This window comes from Dasypus novemcinctus, chromosome 1 (assembly GCF_030445035.2).
Source record: "Dasypus novemcinctus isolate mDasNov1 chromosome 1, mDasNov1.1.hap2, whole genome shotgun sequence".
Classification (NCBI taxonomy): domain Eukaryota; kingdom Metazoa; phylum Chordata; class Mammalia; order Cingulata; family Dasypodidae; genus Dasypus; species Dasypus novemcinctus.
In genome coordinates, this window is record NC_080673.1 from 48,129,497 (window position 1) to 48,147,068 (window position 17,572).

At 41.8% G+C, this 17,572-nt stretch overlaps 1 protein-coding gene across 4 annotated transcripts in view; it reads left to right on the forward strand.

Annotated features, from left to right (window-relative positions):
* ZNF827 (zinc finger protein 827) overlaps positions 1-17,572 on the forward strand; it is a 160,852-nt gene that overhangs the window by 87,794 nt on the left and 55,486 nt on the right. For all 4 annotated transcript variants that reach the window (XM_058285316.2, XM_071214479.1, XM_071214480.1 and 1 more), the window contains exon 7: positions 1,852-1,909. In XM_058285316.2, coding sequence (XP_058141299.1) covers positions 1,852-1,909 — 58 coding nt within the window. The remainder of the gene's footprint in view (positions 1-1,851; positions 1,910-17,572) is intronic.

Sequence of the window (17,572 nt, forward strand, 5' to 3'; positions counted from 1 at the left end):
CTGTTTCCTAGTAGAAGATATTCTACGAACCAACATTTTCTTTCTTGAATACTTGAAATTCAGAAGTGCAATAATTACCAGCTCAGCTAAGTGTCTTGATAGAAAAGTTGAGGGTTGATGTATCTAAGCTATTTCTTTTGTTAACTCTTCCAGGTCACACACCATTCATGTCTTAACAAATTTAATATGCTGTTATTCTTTCAATATGATTGAGGTTGATGCTATTCACACACACAAGATTCAAATTTAGATTAAAGTATCTATATTTTATCCATAGTCAAGCATTGACCTACATATTGAATTTCATGCATCAGTAAAGTTTACTATTAATATTTGATAAACTTTTGTTATGGGTAATAAATATAAAACACCCATTAAATGCCTCATTGTTTAAAATGTTCACTTGCTTCCTCCCCTAAGAGAAAAATACCAGGAAAGAGAAAAGTAGCTGGAGTCTGTGTGAAACTAGAATCATTATAGTTCACCTTCTCATTGGCCTGGCAGTACACTCCACAGCTGTGTAAACTATCAGATGGTCCTGAAAATGGTAACCTTAATGTTTTCAAACAAGGACCGTACCTGTGCAGATCACTGCAGTGATAGAAATAGTTAATTTAGTAAATATAATTGGACACATAGATTTTGCAAGCTCCAAAACTGCAAGATACTTTTGTTCTTGTTACAGGCTGAACGCATATCTAAAAACAATATAACTTTTAAAATGATATAACAGTTAAGATTTGTGGTTCATTTCAGTCTGTCTCTTAACATTCTGTTAATCACAGACTCCTGTCAGCTAAAAACTTTGTGTCTGAGAGTTCTCACCCTGGTGTTGTCACTGACTGGTTGACCTCAGGCTAGTCATATAGCCTTGATTTCCTGCTCTCTGAAAGGGTCCTGGCTGTGAATCCAAATTCAGCCACATTGTCATTGTGGAGTGGACAGAAAAGCATATATGCACAATGTGACAAAATGTGGGACAGATGCTGTAAACCTTTTGTTTAAAATTTTCCCCAGATCTGCAAAATTAGGAGCTTTTGCTTGCCCTGTAGTTGAAACCTGAGGCCCTCAGAGAACTGACCAGGTTTTCTAGAGATACTTAAAACAAGTCATTGAGAGTCATGACAGTCAGGGCAGAATCCTAGCATTTGAACTGGATTGGGAAGGCCAGACAGAGTTCAGCTTATGTGTTCTTGAAAGCTAATTAAATAATTTCTGACAGCTGGTAGATACAGACCTCAAGACAGAGTAAGAAAGGGTTACCTCTTCTTGTCTAATGACTTTTTTTTTGATCCCTCGTGACATTTATCAGAATAAGCACTCAGTGACTGCAGCAGTAAGAGGTCTGATGGCTGTTTTTATGTCCCCTCTCACAAAGGGGCCTAACAGTACAGAAGACTTAAAGGTTGTCATCAAAGTCAGAAGTGGAACAGTTGCAACAACTGCAGTTTTCATGCTGAATCAGAGGAAAGCAGAAATTTTCAGCTGGAGAAAGACACAGTAGAAATAGCTCCTCGTGCAAATATAGCTCTGTGTGTGTGTGCGCGCATGCATGAGCACACTACTGCTTAATAAGGCCTACTTAAAATCAGACACCTTCCTGGAAACTTGTAAATAACTGTTGCCCTTAGATTGCTTTTTAATAAAATGTTTTTGTAGATGCTTTTGGAAAGTGTCTTTACCACTCAGACAGAGAGGATTTGAATACTTAAAAAAGAAACCAGAAGTTGGCTTTCCCGAGCCCATAAGAGGAAAAGAGGAATGTTGGAGGGTGATTCTGACGAAGCCTAGATGACAATAGTTGAGTGAGAACCACCTAAAAGGTGCATGTTTCCTTCTTTCTTCCTACAGAAAAAGTGAGCAAAGAGCACAATCACATAAAAGAAAACACCATCAGGACGACCACCAGGTAGGCCGCCTTGTATGGGGTTCCCTCAGATCACCCCCTGGGGGCAGGTTCCCCAAACCGTTTTCTGACGCTGGGTTCAAAGGAGCCATGCCCTTCACCCACCCCCGTAAGGTACCAGAGCATCAGTTGGTAGAAGCAAAACCTACCAAGGGGGAAGACAGTAATATTTATTGAACATGTGATAGGTGCTGCATGGCTGGGGAGTTTTCCATACGTTAATGCTTTTTATTCCATCTGATAATTTTGTGAAGTAAATATTATTATTACTATCATCCTCTTGCAGAAGTTTCTTGATTCGAGAGTTTAAATAGGTGACACAGCCTTGATGGGAACTGGGTCTGTTTCTGAGGACAGCCTCCCAGTCGGTCAACCTGGGCATGGCAGCTACGCTCCTAACTAGTTCTGAGGCTGTGAGTTGGTTATTTGGCCCCGAGGATAGCCTTGCTTTTTTAACCCCCCAGCCTTGTTAGGAGGACAAAATTAAAATTAAAAGAAAAAAAAAAATAGAAGAACAATGGTGCTTTAAAAATTGCAATAAAATCAGTATCACTAACAAATGTGGGCAAGGAGCTTTCTTTCTATTTGCCAAAGGTAGTTTGAGGAAATGAGCCAGTGTGGGTTGCCCCTTATTGTGAAAGGACAACCTGTCAGTGTTGTCACCCATACTGAGCCTTAAGGCCAAACAGACTTCAACTGTTGTAGACAGGAGCCAGCAAGCAAAAACCCCAGCACTGCAGGAAAGGTGCTCAGGGGGAGATGGGACAGCCTCCTTGGAAAGGACCATCTTCTGCCCTCCTGCCACCCTTCAGCTTCTGAGCTAGCACAAGATTCATGTTACAAGCTGAAAAATTAGGAACTGGAGGAGCTAACTATGAGCTGCCAAAGAGTCTTTGGGTCAAGGAGCTTTGCTTTCCTGCGCAAATATAGATAGATTCTTCCTGATGGGAACAGTTGATTGGTTTTGTGTTTTCAACTCTTGCAACAAAAGATAAATGATGGTTTTTTCCTTTTTGAGGTTGTATGAACTGAATTTGCAGCAACCCCTGGCAGTGAATGTTATTCATTTGAACCTTAACCTGGGGTTGCTGTGGGTTTTTAAATTCTATTCATTGGAATTTAGGAATATCAAATGTTGAAGTGTTCTTAAAACAGAGCCAGCTTGACTCACATAGGGTTTACATTATATTAGGGAAGGAGCCTTGCTCTAAGAGAACAGACACCTGGTCTCAGCCTTGTCTCCATGTGTAAGTACAAACATGGAAAATGAGTCTTGGGAAGATGGTCAGTGGTTTGTACTGGAAAATGGGGCTTGGGAGTGGAAAGCCTATTTTGGGGATTAAGTTGGATGCCCAGGTAGAAGATGTTGGCTACCATAGAGTCCCACTCACTTCCATCTGCATATAATGTTAAGACCGTTTAGAATATATGCTATGTCCATAGGTCTAAACACTGATGAAATTGGCCAGATTGGTAGACGTTTAAATACAGCACACTAAAAATAATGTGTTCATTTTCATTTGTTTCCATAGGATTCTTGAAATGTTGTAGGTCATGGGCTCTGGAAGCAGAACCTGAGACAGGGATTCTTGTGGAAGTGTTTCATTGGGGGGTTGGGGGTGCACTCAGGAACCTGCAGAGCAGTGATGGAGAGGGAAGGGGAAGGAGCTGGGCAGGGATGTGGCTCTAGCTGCATTCCAGCTTCAGCCTGATCCTTACCGGAGCTCTGAAGCACAGATTGCACTGCAGAGTGAATCCTGACTTAAGACAAGGGGCCCAGCTTTTTGTACCCCATTATCAGTCACTGGCTTCCAGACATCTCTAGCAAGGGGTGTGTGACCTCCCAGGTAGGGAGGCTCCAGCTGATGAGGGCAGCTCTTACTGGTAGCAACCAACTCAGGAGTGGACACACTTGTGCGGTAAAGGGGATCCAAGCAGGGTCTTTAATATTCTGTAATATTTATATAACAAAAAGATCTGCTGAAAGGCAATGTTATTTTATGGGTATCTTTGGGGAAAAGGTAAGAGGAGGTTTGAACCAGCCCCAAAGAAGTGCAGTGTACCTTGCAGTATAAGTTGCCTTGGCTGGAAGATAATTGCAGGATGGAAAGGGAAATTTTCAACAATTTGGCAAAAGTGAAGCAATCCTTAAACTCTCTTCATGCTGGGAGATTATTAAGAGAAAGAAGACATCCATATCATATCTTTTGCCCAAAGCAAAGAAAGAGGTGCTTCCTGTAAGCCCCTGGCATAATGCAGGGTTTAGAGATCAGTGTTACAGAATTCTTGGTTTACAGTTCTTCCACAAAATCCCTGATGTGTTTTTATTTTTCCAACTTGCTCAATCAGCCTGTCCACAAACATCTCTTTTTTACCTTCTCAGCTCATTGCTTCAGGTGAAATAGAATCAAAGCTGGTTTTTAACCTGAGTTAATGATATCAGGGAAGGAAAAAAAATCGCCACCTCTCTCTCCTTTGCTTCCTGCTTCCTGCTTTAGAAGTCCTTCTTATTTTGTATGTACAAGGAGCTTATAGATATATTTTAAGGCTTGATTTGTCATACTTTTCAAAAGAATTTACATCATGCCTCAGAATTTTCATATTTCTTGATTTGTGGTTAGTTCCCAGATGTCATGTATTTGATTTCCTAGAAGAAGTTGACTGTTCAGAATGGTGGCCCATGATTGGACTTCGGTTCAGTTTTCCTCATTTGAGATTTGCTGGGTCCATTTAAGGAGGTTTAATTATGAAGGGTAGTCTTGGGATGCTGGCCTGAGAACATGGGGAAAGCCTTCCCAAATGCTGACTCCTGAGCTTCTCCACTCCTTGAGCTTTCCTGCTCTCATTCCAACCACAGACTAAGGAACAGTGTAACAACCTCAATAACACACGTGCCTTGGCATTCCATTATGAGCTTGCCCCTGAGACGTGGGAGAGCTGATTTCCATGCTTGGCACATGCGGCCCATGGATGCACACAGTGAGCTCTCCATCCTATAAGGGCTGATGATTGTGCCTCCCTCTTCAGCTAATCCTCCTTCGTTACCTCTCTCCATTGGCAGTGGTGCTGTTTGTTAACATCGCAGTTATAAGATGGGCAGATAGGGAAAGAGAAAATGATGTCGGACAGCATTCCTTGTTAGCAGTTTTTTTCAGAGAGGTTTAGGTGAAGCTAAAGGTCAAAATTAATGACTAGCAAGTTTCTGGATCATTGACTCTCTACCTCATTAAAAAAAAAAGTCTTATAATGGAAAATTTTCAAACGTACACAGAAGTAGAGAGAATGTACCCATCACCCAGTTTAAACAATGATCAATTCATGACCAATGTTGCTTCATCGGTTCTCCTCCCCCCATCTGCCTCCCTCTAGATTATTTTTAAACCAATCCCACAAATCCCACACATCATTTTAAGAAGCGGTTTGAGAACTCCCATGTTGTTTGTTGTTGTTTTGTTTTTCATCCGAAGAACTTAGACTCAGTTGCTTAAATTAGGATCATCTTGCCAAAACTAAAGGAGAAAAACAATCCTGTGAAGTGCATCATGTCGCCAGGCAGAAAAATCAATCTACTTAGCAGCTGGAATGATTGGAGCATGTGGTCCTGCTCACCAACGCCTTGCCCTTGCCCTTTCTGCCCTTGTTTGTGCCCTCAGAGGGGCACCTCCATCGACTCAGTCTTTCACTTGGAACTTTCTGTAAAGGCTAAAATAGCAGTTCTTTTGCCCGTTTAACCTTAGGGTCTAGAAAATTCAATCTAAGTGTGAAGAAGGCTGTCCATTTCCTTCGAGATAGCGTGTGGACTGAGTGTTCTTGATGCCACTCTATCGGATAGATGAGATGGGGAGCAATTCCTGGCCGAACCTATGAGAATGGAAAGATGGAACACCTGGGAAGAATAAAATCCTGATTTTTCTGTTTCCATTACCAACACAAGCCAAAGTTCTGCAAGGAGCAGATAACCAGCTGATATGATCACTGGTGGTTGAAAATATATGAGGCATGATAGCCTAACAAGATCCCAGAGTTTAATGGAATAAAAAGAAGATCTACATCTTTTGACATGGACCATCACCCAGCCAGATGCTGGATAAGATCAAAATAGGAAAATGGAACCCTAGAGTAAGAATCAGATAGCTCCTGGCAGGTGAATTGGGCATGCTCAATGTTGTGTAACACCATGAACTTCGAACAGTGGCTGCCAAGAACCCTCTCTTGGTTATATGTTTTCTCTTCTACCCATTAATAATTCAGTGTCCATGGGGGTATACGATTGCAGGCCTATAAGAAGAACTTCTCACACCTAACTTGCTTTATTCCAAAGCAAGAAAGTGTTTGCCGTAGTTGTCCTTTTCTCTGTTACGAGACAAACAGCAGAAGTGGGAAACTCAGAGAAAGGTAGACTCATAGTAAGTCATACTGTGCAAACCAACATTTAATTTGCCCAATTTTCAGAATTCAAAATGCAGCCTGTCTTTCTGTGATTTAAACAGAGGCGCTTACAGTGTTTACTGAAAGACGTATTCACTCAGATGTGTCCATTGTAGAATTTTCCTGTGTGATGGTTTAGATAGATGTCCTTAAATATTTATGATTTAGTAATAGAAATTGCACAAATTTGTAAAAGCATCATGTGCTGCCTCAACTCATGCTATTTCTCTTTCTCATTTCTTTGGAGGGCATAGAGAATAATCTCTATTACTTTAAAAAGTAAGAGATTACTTCTAAAGAACATTGGATTAGACAGTAATTAAGAAATAAAACAGGAAACAGAACATATGATTTAGTGATATTTGAGCAGCTCTTCATACATTCTCTTTACCCTTTATATTTGAATGGCTTTAGAATTAAATGCATTGAAAATGCTATTTCTAAAGAATGGAAGCTCCTAATTTCAACGAGTCTCTTCAGTTAGGACATTCGATTCTTTCTGGTAAGATCAAGGTTGTTGGTGTGCCGTATGATATTCTTGCAAATTTTTTAAAAAGTGCCTTTCCTCAAGACACTGCCATTTGCTGAATCCTGTCATAATAAATATATAAATCTTGGATGCCTGTGATATAAATTCTGCGCCCTTAGATATAGTGTCTTTGTGTTGTGCACAACCTACACAACTGTCTGTAGCTGCCCTGATGCAAGTGTTGATTTGAGATCCTTTACATTGGAAATACATCTTTTTACACTTTAAGTTTTCATTTTTTTGAAGAGATTGAAACATCCTTGAAAACAGTGGATCATTTTTTATACATATAGCCTGAAAGTACTTTACACATTGTTGCCATTTATTTTCCCCTTCTCATGTTACAAAGCCTTACTCAGTAAGTTTAGCTCTTCTTATAAATTCATTGTCCTATAGATATTATTCTGTCATTTTTCTCCCATTTGAGGCATTTGTACTGACCCATTATGGTAGAAAAGTATGCTTCCAGAACTGTTTAGTGTCATGTTACTCTGGAGAGGCAGATTTAAATCTCCTTTACAGAACCTAAAGAGAATCTGCCTTTCTTTTCTTTTTACATGAGCACTCCTCCTTTAATTTCTGCTGGTTGCAACAGTATTCCATGTCGTTTTTCTAAGAGTCATAAATTTGTACATAAATTTGTAAATCTCTATGAGTAGAAACCCAGAACCTGTATTCTCCCCTGCCCATATATCAAAAGGTATATGTGATTCAGATGCTGGCTTTAATCCTGTCCTTATCTGGGATTTTCTCGCAAGGGAATGTCCACAGTTGTTAGGAGGCATATACCAAATATGTAAACATTGACCTCTTTTAGGGGTGAAAGAGCCTCCGTCTGTGTGATGCAGCATTAGCTACACCTTCCACATGATAGAGTCTTCCTCACTGCAGGCATGATGGGGTTATCCGTTCCCGTCTCACCTCAGCAGAAAACCCATTGTCCTTGGTTACGTTAGAAAGTCAGATTTCTGCGGGAGATCCAGCTCCCTCCACAAGCTGACATTTCATGTATCCGGACGTGCAGAACTCACTTCCTTGGTCTGTGGCTGGCTGCGGCTCCCCCTGCCTGGCCTCTCTAGTGCAGCAGCCCTGCACAAGGCCTGGCATTGTGCTCCTGGTCCCGAGAAGTTTCCTGGCTCCACAATGGATGAATGCTAGGGCTGCGGCAACAGGAACTTGTTCCTTGAAAACTTGGTGTTAGGTTGTACGCCGTGGCTGCCTTTAAGGCAACCTCAAATATACGGCGTTCGTGCTTTTCAAAGAAGAAAATGAAAATCAGTAGCAGTGTATATTTTCTTCCTAAAAGACTCAATTTTTTTCTTCTACGGTATTTGAAACATCCCCTTCCTGCCATAGCTTTCTGCCTGCTGACGCTGAAGCTGATACTGATTTAGATAGTTGTTCCTGCCTCGTATTTACAGCTGCCTTAAGTTATATAGTCCCTCAGAGCTTACTCTTTAAGAGGCTGAGCGACTCCTCAAGAATAAAGGATCCTAAATAATAAAACTTAATGTATTTTTTTAAGTTTTAAAGATAACTTTTTATTTCCAGACAATATAGGAGAGCATAAAGGAGAAAAAAGTAATCACAATCCTACTACCCAGAGAGAACCACTGCTAAGGTGGTGGTATATATTTTTGCTGATTTTTTTCTATTTATATGTGTATACTTTGTAATAAAAACTAGATCCTCTTATATATATAGTTTTGTAATCTTTTCTTTTCACCTAACAACATATTAAGAATATCTTTCCATGTCAGTAAACATGACTCAGGATTATTCTCTTAATGTTTGCATAGTATTCAACATTTGCATGTGTCCTAATTTATGTAATCAGTTCCCAATTATTGGATGTCAGGGGATTTTTTCCAGGTTGTTGCCATAATAAACAATATTGGAATAATAGTTTCTGTATGCATCTTTGCACTTGTCTGATTTTTCCTATAGAATAAATTCTATAAGGAACCTGATGACTCAAAAAAGTATTCACATTTTACAGGATTTTGCTATGAATTGTCAAGTTTCCAAAAAGGTTGAATCTACAATTCTACCAGAAGCTGAAATGAGAGAGAGAAAAAGTATATTTCTAAGGTCTCATCAATGCTATGCCATCTCATAAGAAAACAGGTTTACCTATTAGGGCTTAAAAATCCTATCTTATAGTTAAAACTTTTATTGATCCCTGGAGATACTAAGCATTTTGTTTATGGGGAGGCATCAGTGTTTATTCTTTTGTGTAGTTTCTATTATTTTCGTTATTGTTCTGTTTGGTAGCTTGTCTGAGTTGAATGATTGATTTGATTGCTGCTGCTGATTTTTTTAAAATTTCAAAACAATTTAGAAAATCTAATAAAATAAATAGCCTTGTGTTCATCACCCGAATTGAACAATGATCAGCATTTTGCCAGTTGCTTCACCAGTCTTTTTCTCCCCCTATATTTTAAGGCACATGCTAGACATCATGACATTCACCTCCAGATTCTTTGGTAGACATCTCTAAAAAATAGGGTTATTTTCCACGATATCATCTCACGCCTTCCAAAATTAGCAGCATGCCTGGTTGGTTTTTAATGGCTGAGACGTTTCTGTTTGATCGGCACCAAACTCATAGTCACACCAGTGGAATAGGAGAAGAGGGAAACACCGCTTCGCTCTATCGCCCCTTTTTTTCCAGTCACCTCCAGAAATTAAAGAAGAGAATCTGGTGCCCGTGTGGGGAGTGGAATGATGGCGTGACCTTGGCTCCTCCTCTGCCCACAAGCCTCATTTAGAAACCCACTGAACCTGCCAGGCCAGCCTCAAGTTTTAGATAAATACCCCAGCTGAGGTGTGCCAGTTTTCGAGATTAATTGAAGTTTTATTCACTACAGTTCCTCTTTCTTTGAAAAATTGTGAGCCCAGCCTAACCAGCGACTGGGTTTCCTAGCCCACTGGGGAAACGCAGTTTCGGATGGCCGAGGTTATCTTCAGAACGGGCATTGACGGTTGTTTGTAATCTTGAACCCCGTACTCCCAACATGTCACCCAGGACTGTTTTCACATTAAGTCAGACATAAACATCACTCAAGACCGGGTCTTCATTTCTGTGGTATTGAAGAGGGAATAGCGGTGTTTGTAACTTATGCCATGTAGCTTTTATAACTGACTACCAGAATGTTACGAGAGTGTTAATCAGGAAACTGGCACTGATTTTCATGCGCTTAATGTCCGTATCTGGGCCCATTTCAGAAGCAGCTACAGTCTCTCATGCACGATGAAATTGAGGGCCTTAGCTGGAAGGTAGGAGGACCGGTCCGGGCAGAGGTCACAGTGATGACAATCCCACAGCAGAGTGGCCTTGCCAGGATTTTCTTCTTTATTTCATGTAATATTTCATGCACATTTATCAAGTCCAGTATTTTATTTTTAAAAGTGCTCAAAATTCTTTTACAAAACTCTGTGAAAGTTTGTATTCAAAATATATCAAATACAGTCATTTATAAATATTACAAATCCAATGGATTATGTAAATAGATAAAAATAAAGATAATCCAATGGATTTTGTAAATATATAAAAACATTAAATATTATAAATTATTAGCAAATTTATGCCAATCAAGTAAGGTAATATTTGGGAAAAAAAAACAAAGTAAGTGTTACATAAAAATGAAGAAAATTGCGTTCATCATGAAAACTGAAAATGAAATAATATTGCTTGATCTTTTTAAAAAGTAGAATCTTTAAAAATAGTATATGGCAAAGTTTTTGTTGAATTGTAAGCATATTTTTGTACAAGCCTCTGAAAAAGTTTTTTTCTGACATTAAAGCGTTTGGGGAAATGTTAAGATAGTTATAACTAATTCATATATTTTTCCCATCCCTTATTTTTAAGTATTCCCATATTTCTTATTTGGTAGGTATGAGGTGCTTAAAAAAAAATCATTTTGTGCTTTGGCAAGGACTGTAATCTGATATTGTTAGCAAGCTTTAGCTTTTGTTCAAAGGAAACATTTCCGTTTTTTTCTCATTTCCTGTCGTTTCATTATGTGTACATGGAGCTCCCATATGGAAGTTACCTCTATCCGTTTCAATTCTTTCATGTCCCATATATTCAAAAAGTCTGAATGAGCACAAGGTTTATTCTTGGAGTCACTTTGCTCTCTCGACTTTCTCTTGAGGATTTTGGAGGCATAGAGCTGTGTCTGAGCTAATGACTCCTGTCCAATTTAAAATGTTAATGCAGTGTGTAACTCTGGAGGTATGTCTCTAGGTCTAAAAGGTTCAGGTTCAGATTTTTAAAAATACCATATGATGGTTTTAGACAAATAAAAAGTATATCAGCTCTTAAAAAATGGCATGGTATACTGAAATACTGAAATCCAGGACTGCTGCGGCTTCAGTTGAGGGCTAAGTGGAGGTGAGGAAGGCCCTTTTAACAGGAGATGCAGACAGGTTGCCCAGGGGTTCATGTCCACTGGGGAGCCTGTTGCCCCCAGGAGGGAGAACCCTGGCACCCACAGAAAATTGCCACCCAAGACTAGATCTTCCATCTCTCCTTTTGCAATTTATGGCTTCCCGGGCATCATCATGTCAGATAATTTTGTTGTTGAAATTTCCTTAAAATAAAACAAAATAATAATTAACCCAGGTGCTTTTGAACACTGTTACCTAGTTCTTGGAAAAAATCTGGGAGCCCTATTATGTTGTATGAATACATAGCTGGATAGATAATCAAATATTTTCACTGGAAAATACATCTTTTTTTTTTCATTCACAAAAGAAAAATTTGTCTTTGTGGGGATTGAAATCAGAATATCCCTTCTGGATGATTTGCCTGAAACACTTAACATTTAATAGAATTTCATTCCACTCTGATCTATGCAGATCCTTGTAAATCCTGAGTGAAAACTCATTACAAAACGGCGTTTTCCCCTTTGTTTAGTTTTAAATCTTTCTTTTGTATTTGCCATTCCCAAATTCAGTACTGTGGATTATTATTATTGTCTTTTAGAAGGCAAAAATTATATATATTTTTTTCTGTTGCTCCTTTGAAGCTATTGTGCCATTACTAACCATAAAGTTTTTACTTAACTTTCTCTTATATTTTTTCTTCATATTTGTTTTTTTTTCTCCTGTTTTTGCTGTCAAAAGAAGAATTCTCATAACTTTTTGGCTATGGTGGTGGTACTCGGGGAGGTTATTTTTTAAAATAGATGCACTTTCTGGTCCGTGTGAAGCAGAGCTCTCTCTTGGCGCTTGGTGTTGAAGCTGGAAATATTTGTGCCACAACTGACCTTTAGCAAAATGTGTCACTATTTAGAGCCATGATCTTTTGTGGACTGTTTTATTATTTATTGTAAATCTTTCCTTTTCACAGCACTGTGCTGCTGACCCCACAGTCAGTGCCACCTAATGACTGAAATTGTCCAATCACAGTGACAGCTTCGCCCCTTCATATTTTAGCCCTTAGAAAAATGAAAATACAGCATCCCATGTCCGTTCTCTTTTTATCTGGTAAAGGAACTCGAATAAAGGTTTTATAAGATTGTTCTAAGTAGAAAAATGTGGCAAAAATAACAGGGGAGTTGGGGCAGTTCTCAGTCCATCCTGACTGCTTCCAGACGCTGCTACAGAATATTTCTTGAATATTTATAGAATTAACTCAGTCATATGGGTAGCCTGGCTTTGTCCAGAGCCAAGGGGAACACGTTTTGGGGAATGATGGTTTTGTTAAGTAAGTAATGATTCCCTCTCTCGTTAGTTATTAGTTTTAATCTCCTCCTCTACCAGCTTTTTTTACCAAAAATATTAACCAGTAATAAATAATTTTTTGGCAATTTTTTTTTTTTGCCTTTTTTCACTTCCTTTGCTCCAATTCTGATTGAAGGGACTTTTCATAGTAAAATGACAGATGTTTAGACAGCTGTAGAGTCAGGGAACAAGGGCTCTAGGGTATTCACTGACGAGCTCCTTCTCTGGAATAATTGATAACCGACCAAGGTACCAGCTGAAGGACGGTACAGACGTGCTTCCAAGAAGCATACGTTGTGAAGTTTGAGTTCATCTATTCTTTTTCTCCCTGGGAAGATGCAGACCCAGCTCATCCTGTTGTGAGGCACTTCCTGGGACTTCCCTCTCCCAACAGTGGCCGTAACTGCAGAGTGGAGCAGGTGCCAGCCTCTCCTCTGCTTACCGGTGCCTTGTCTCCAGCCGAGCGGGGGAATGTGCCTCTGCACTTCACAACCACTGCGAGGCGTGGGAGGAGGAAAACCAACTTCCACACTACTATCCCACATCCTAAAGCTTACACTGCTCCCCCTGGCCTCCGAGTCACAAGTTCAGTGTCTTCTGCGCTCTCAGAACGTGGGCAGAGAGATAAAATGACCAGCGGCCACTGGCGATCTAATCCCGTCAAGCAAGCTCATATTATATGGGGAATGCTCCCAGGCTGCTGCTCCCCCTTCCTCTCTGTCTGAAACGTGGATGGTAATCTGGGTATCCAAGAAATTAATATACAGACGTCTGTGTAGCCACAGTGCCACGATGAGCTTTGGAACTGTGCTGAAATCCAGGTTTAGGGACCCCTAATGACCCATTAGCCTTCCCTCTTTGGGTGTAATAACAAGAACGGGCCTGCCCTCCAAAGCGGTGGCTGTGGGCAGTGGAGAGTGTGCAGACTGGCCAGGCCTGTGGATTGCAGAAGGTTTAGAAAACTGGGATATACCTTAATGTCTACATGAAGTAGAGAAGGCAGCCATTCCCTTCGCTGTATTTTGCAATTGAAAAAGCCTTCCCTCAGCGACCTGGGGTCCTCTATACTGAGAGGGCTGCTCCCCACCCACCTCTGTCCCGCCCTCCTCTCTCTCTTCCTTTTGCTCCATAGCCATTCCAAGAAGAATTCACAAGTCTTATATTGTCTTTGAGTTCCCTCAGCCTTAGAGCGCCTTCGAGAGGCTGTGTAGCCCGCCCGGCCGAGTACTGATTGTGCCTCTAACCAGCCTGGGTTCAAATTCTGCCTCAGCTCTCTGGCCATGGGCAAATCCACTAACTTCTCTTAAGTCTTCTGGTAAAATAGGGGGATAATTACCATGGTAGCTACCCTGTAGGGTTGTTCTGTTGATTAAGTGCAGGTACCTAATAAGTAATAAATGGGTATCTTTTAAACTGAGTGTGTACTTGTATTAAGAACTTCAATATGAAATGGTTTATTAACTCTTACAGCACCCCATAAGGATGGTATTTTTAAACTTCTTTTCCAATGATGTAATTGAAGCCAGTGGGGTTAATCACTTGACAAAGGTCACTTAGCTATTAAGTGGCCAATATGGAATTCGACTCAGAGGCCTCTGATTCCCAACAGTACTAACCACAGCACCCCTTTCTCCACCTGAGGGGTCTGAAGGCAGAGGACTGCAGCCCGTGTTTGGCCTGGGGCTGGTGCTATTGGCCTAATGTCCAGTTTATAGATAAGACCTGACCCAGGGCCATCTCCATTGATTCTTTGCCTCATAAAAACATTGCTGGTCCTTTTGGTGTTTTTAGTATTCAGCATGACTCTCTTCTAATTCTCTGTTCCCTCAAAAGAAGTCTTTTCTTTTCTATATAGGACAAAGCTGGCATCCAGGGTAGAAAATTATTTGGAATGTTGTCTCCCTCAGTGATTGTCTCTCTTTCAACTCAATTTATCCTGAGCGGCTTGGGATAATAGGGCGTCACTCCTCACATCAGCAGAAATCTTTGCTGTTGAGAAGTGAAGATGCAGAGCTAGCCTGTTTCCACTACTTGGTAAAACCTAGGAGGCTATTCCAGGTGTGCAGCGCAGCAGCCTCTGCCTGGTTCACTTAGAAACCCTGGGGTTGGTGTTAAATGTATCTATGCTCTTCACCTGCCCTACATTTTCCACTATCCTTCAACCTGTGTTTGCCTGTGCTGGCTTGCAGCAATTGCACCAGCATCACCTCATCCCGTCTGGACTGCTGCTCTGGCCGCCTGCCTTGTCTTTGGCAAGCCCTTCCAGGACTTGCTGCTCAGGGCAGCCAGACAGAGCTTCCTGAAACCGAAATCCTGCTCTGTCACCCCTTACTTCAAACACCGCAGTGCTACTCACTGCTGTTGGGACACAGCCAGGGGTGACTCGACCTGCCAGGCCAGCCTCATTTCCTCTGTTAGCTCCGGGCAGAGGGAGCCTCTGCCAGCCCTTGAGACTGGCTGTGTTCTCTCGCTGCGCTGGGACCACCTACCCCAGCACCCTGGAACCCTCATAGCCTCGGCTGTCCTGTTGGGTCTCAGCTCAGTGGTTACTCGGGCAGGAAAGCGGCTCCTGTGGGAACACCACACACCTCTCCTCCACAGCACCTGTCGTTGTTGCCCGTTCCCTTACGTGTGTGGTTGTTGGGTTCATCCACACCTCCCACACAGGTCTTGCGGGTTCCCTGAGATTAGGAACCACAGCCAGTTTTGTGACCATTATATTCCCAGTGCTTGGTGCATCATAGGCACCCAATAATTATTTACTGCAGGAGTGACAGAATAAGGGCAGTGCATATGTTTCCTTGTGGCAAGGAGGGTGGTATTTCTGGTAACCCTTTCCCGGTCCCATTTCAGCCGTCTTGGTGCCCCTGAAGGAAGTCTCCACGTTATAGGTTAAAGCATGGGTTCCCTGAACTCTCGGAGTCTGGGGTAATTTCTATAGCCAGAGTGACTGTAGCGTGAAGGCCCGTTGCCTGACCTTTACCCTGCACCCACCAGCCAACCGTGGTGTTTCCCAGGTGAACTGTCCCCTTGTGTGGAAGGCCAACGCTAGTGATAGGGGATAGAGCGTCTTGTACTCTGGGTTGACCAGAACTCCTTCCAGGCACCTACCTCCTTGAAAGTTCTTTGACTCTCATTTTCTTTATGGAAGAGTTGGAAATTAGCCTCAACACCTCAGCAGTCACTCAACCCTTCAAAATCAGAGTGACTCTTTCTTCATTTTGTGATGGATTTTATACAAGGAATCTATGCTTTTTGTCAAATTGTGAGGAAAAGTTGATTGATTTTTGCTCCCCGTTAAGCTAGATGGAGATACAAATACAATAATAGAAATAACTCACATTTACTGAGCACTTGCCATGTGGCAGGCCCTGTGCAAAGCACATCCCAGGGAATATCTTATTCAATTCTTACAGCTCCTCTGGTGATGTGTAGAAACTGTATCATCAAGTTGTGTAGACAAAAAGCAGAAGGCTCAGAGAAGTTAAAGAACTTGTGTGAGGTCACACAGCTGCTAACTGGTGGCACTGGGATTTGAACCCAGAGTTGCCTATTCTCAGACATATGCTCTTTGCTATGCTGCTGCACTCCCTTATCCTTTAAAGTGTTTGTATCACATGCAGGTTATGAGAGTTTGGCATAAAAAAGGATATGTCTCTCCTCTTGCTTCTCCCCTTCCTACCACTTACTAGCCTATAGCCAGTTCACATTTTAAGCCTATTTCAATTGTTTTGTTTTTAACATACATGCCATGCAAAGTTGCACTGAATCTAACCTGTCATGTAAATCTAATTTTATCAATATGCATTTTACTTTTGAAAAAATCATAAATGTATCTTCCGTCTTCACCTTAATACTTCCTTTTTTAATATTTGGTAATAGTAGCCATAGCCTTATAGCATGTTCAGAAAAGTAACACCAAGTGAGAGTTCTAGGCTTTGTGCCCGCAGATCAGTTCCTTCCCCTGATCCGCTCTTTTTGCCGGGGGCTGACCCCTTGCTGGTTCCTAGGAAGGTTTGGCCAGTGGAGGGCCCTGGTGGGTGTTGAGGGTGGGGTTGAAGGAAGAGCCCGGGAATTTCAGCCCCTTGCTGTCTCCTGCAGCAGCTGTGTCTGTTCCACGGCTGCAGCTCCCCTGGGCAGGCCCACCTTCCCAGGGTGGCCCCAGCTCCCAGGACCCGATGACCCCCTTCCAGCCACAGGGTGTGGTGGCTTCCTGCTCGACCACCCTCTGGACTGTGCCACTGTCCCCTGTGGACCTTGCACCACCTGTGTCCATTCCCCAGATCAAATCCCTCTGTTGTACAGAAATGGGGCTTTCCATTCTCCAAATCGACTGTGATGGACACTGCGCTCACAGTAGTTATTTAGAGTTTACTTTTGGGGCACAGAAGATGAAGCTGTGACTGGGTTCAATTACTCTAATTAAGAGCATCCTAACCCTTTGTGTGGTCTGCGGCTGTGGGATTAGGGAACCCCAGGCTGGTGTTCTTGGTTCTAATTCTAGCTGGTCCTCAGGGGAACTCAGAGTCATTATGGTAGGGTCTCTATTTCAAGTAAAATAATAGTGCCTGGGGCGTTCTAGCTTTAACTCTTTCACACTGAGGGGCTTTGAGAAACAGTTTCCGCTTCTGTGGAGGCCAGTGCAGTGTTTCCTTTGGTTTAAAGGCCCCTGATTCCAGCCAGCTGTCCTGATGCGTCTGTCCGTCCCTCTGGTCAGGTGGCAGAATGTGGGCGGGTCAAATCCGGCCCCAGCACCGCCCTGGGGAAAACCAGGCTGGGTGGGCCTTTGTGATTCGACCCGGGGCTGTTGGTCTTCATTTGGAAACCACGTACTCACAGAAAGTAGGGAGAAAAGACTAAAATGTACTGCCCAGCTCTCCTCCTCTTTGGATTTAACAATGCTTGGAAGATGGTGTTACATTTATTCACCCTAAATATAAAACCAATAGACAGAATGTACAGATGGTCCTTGTCTGATG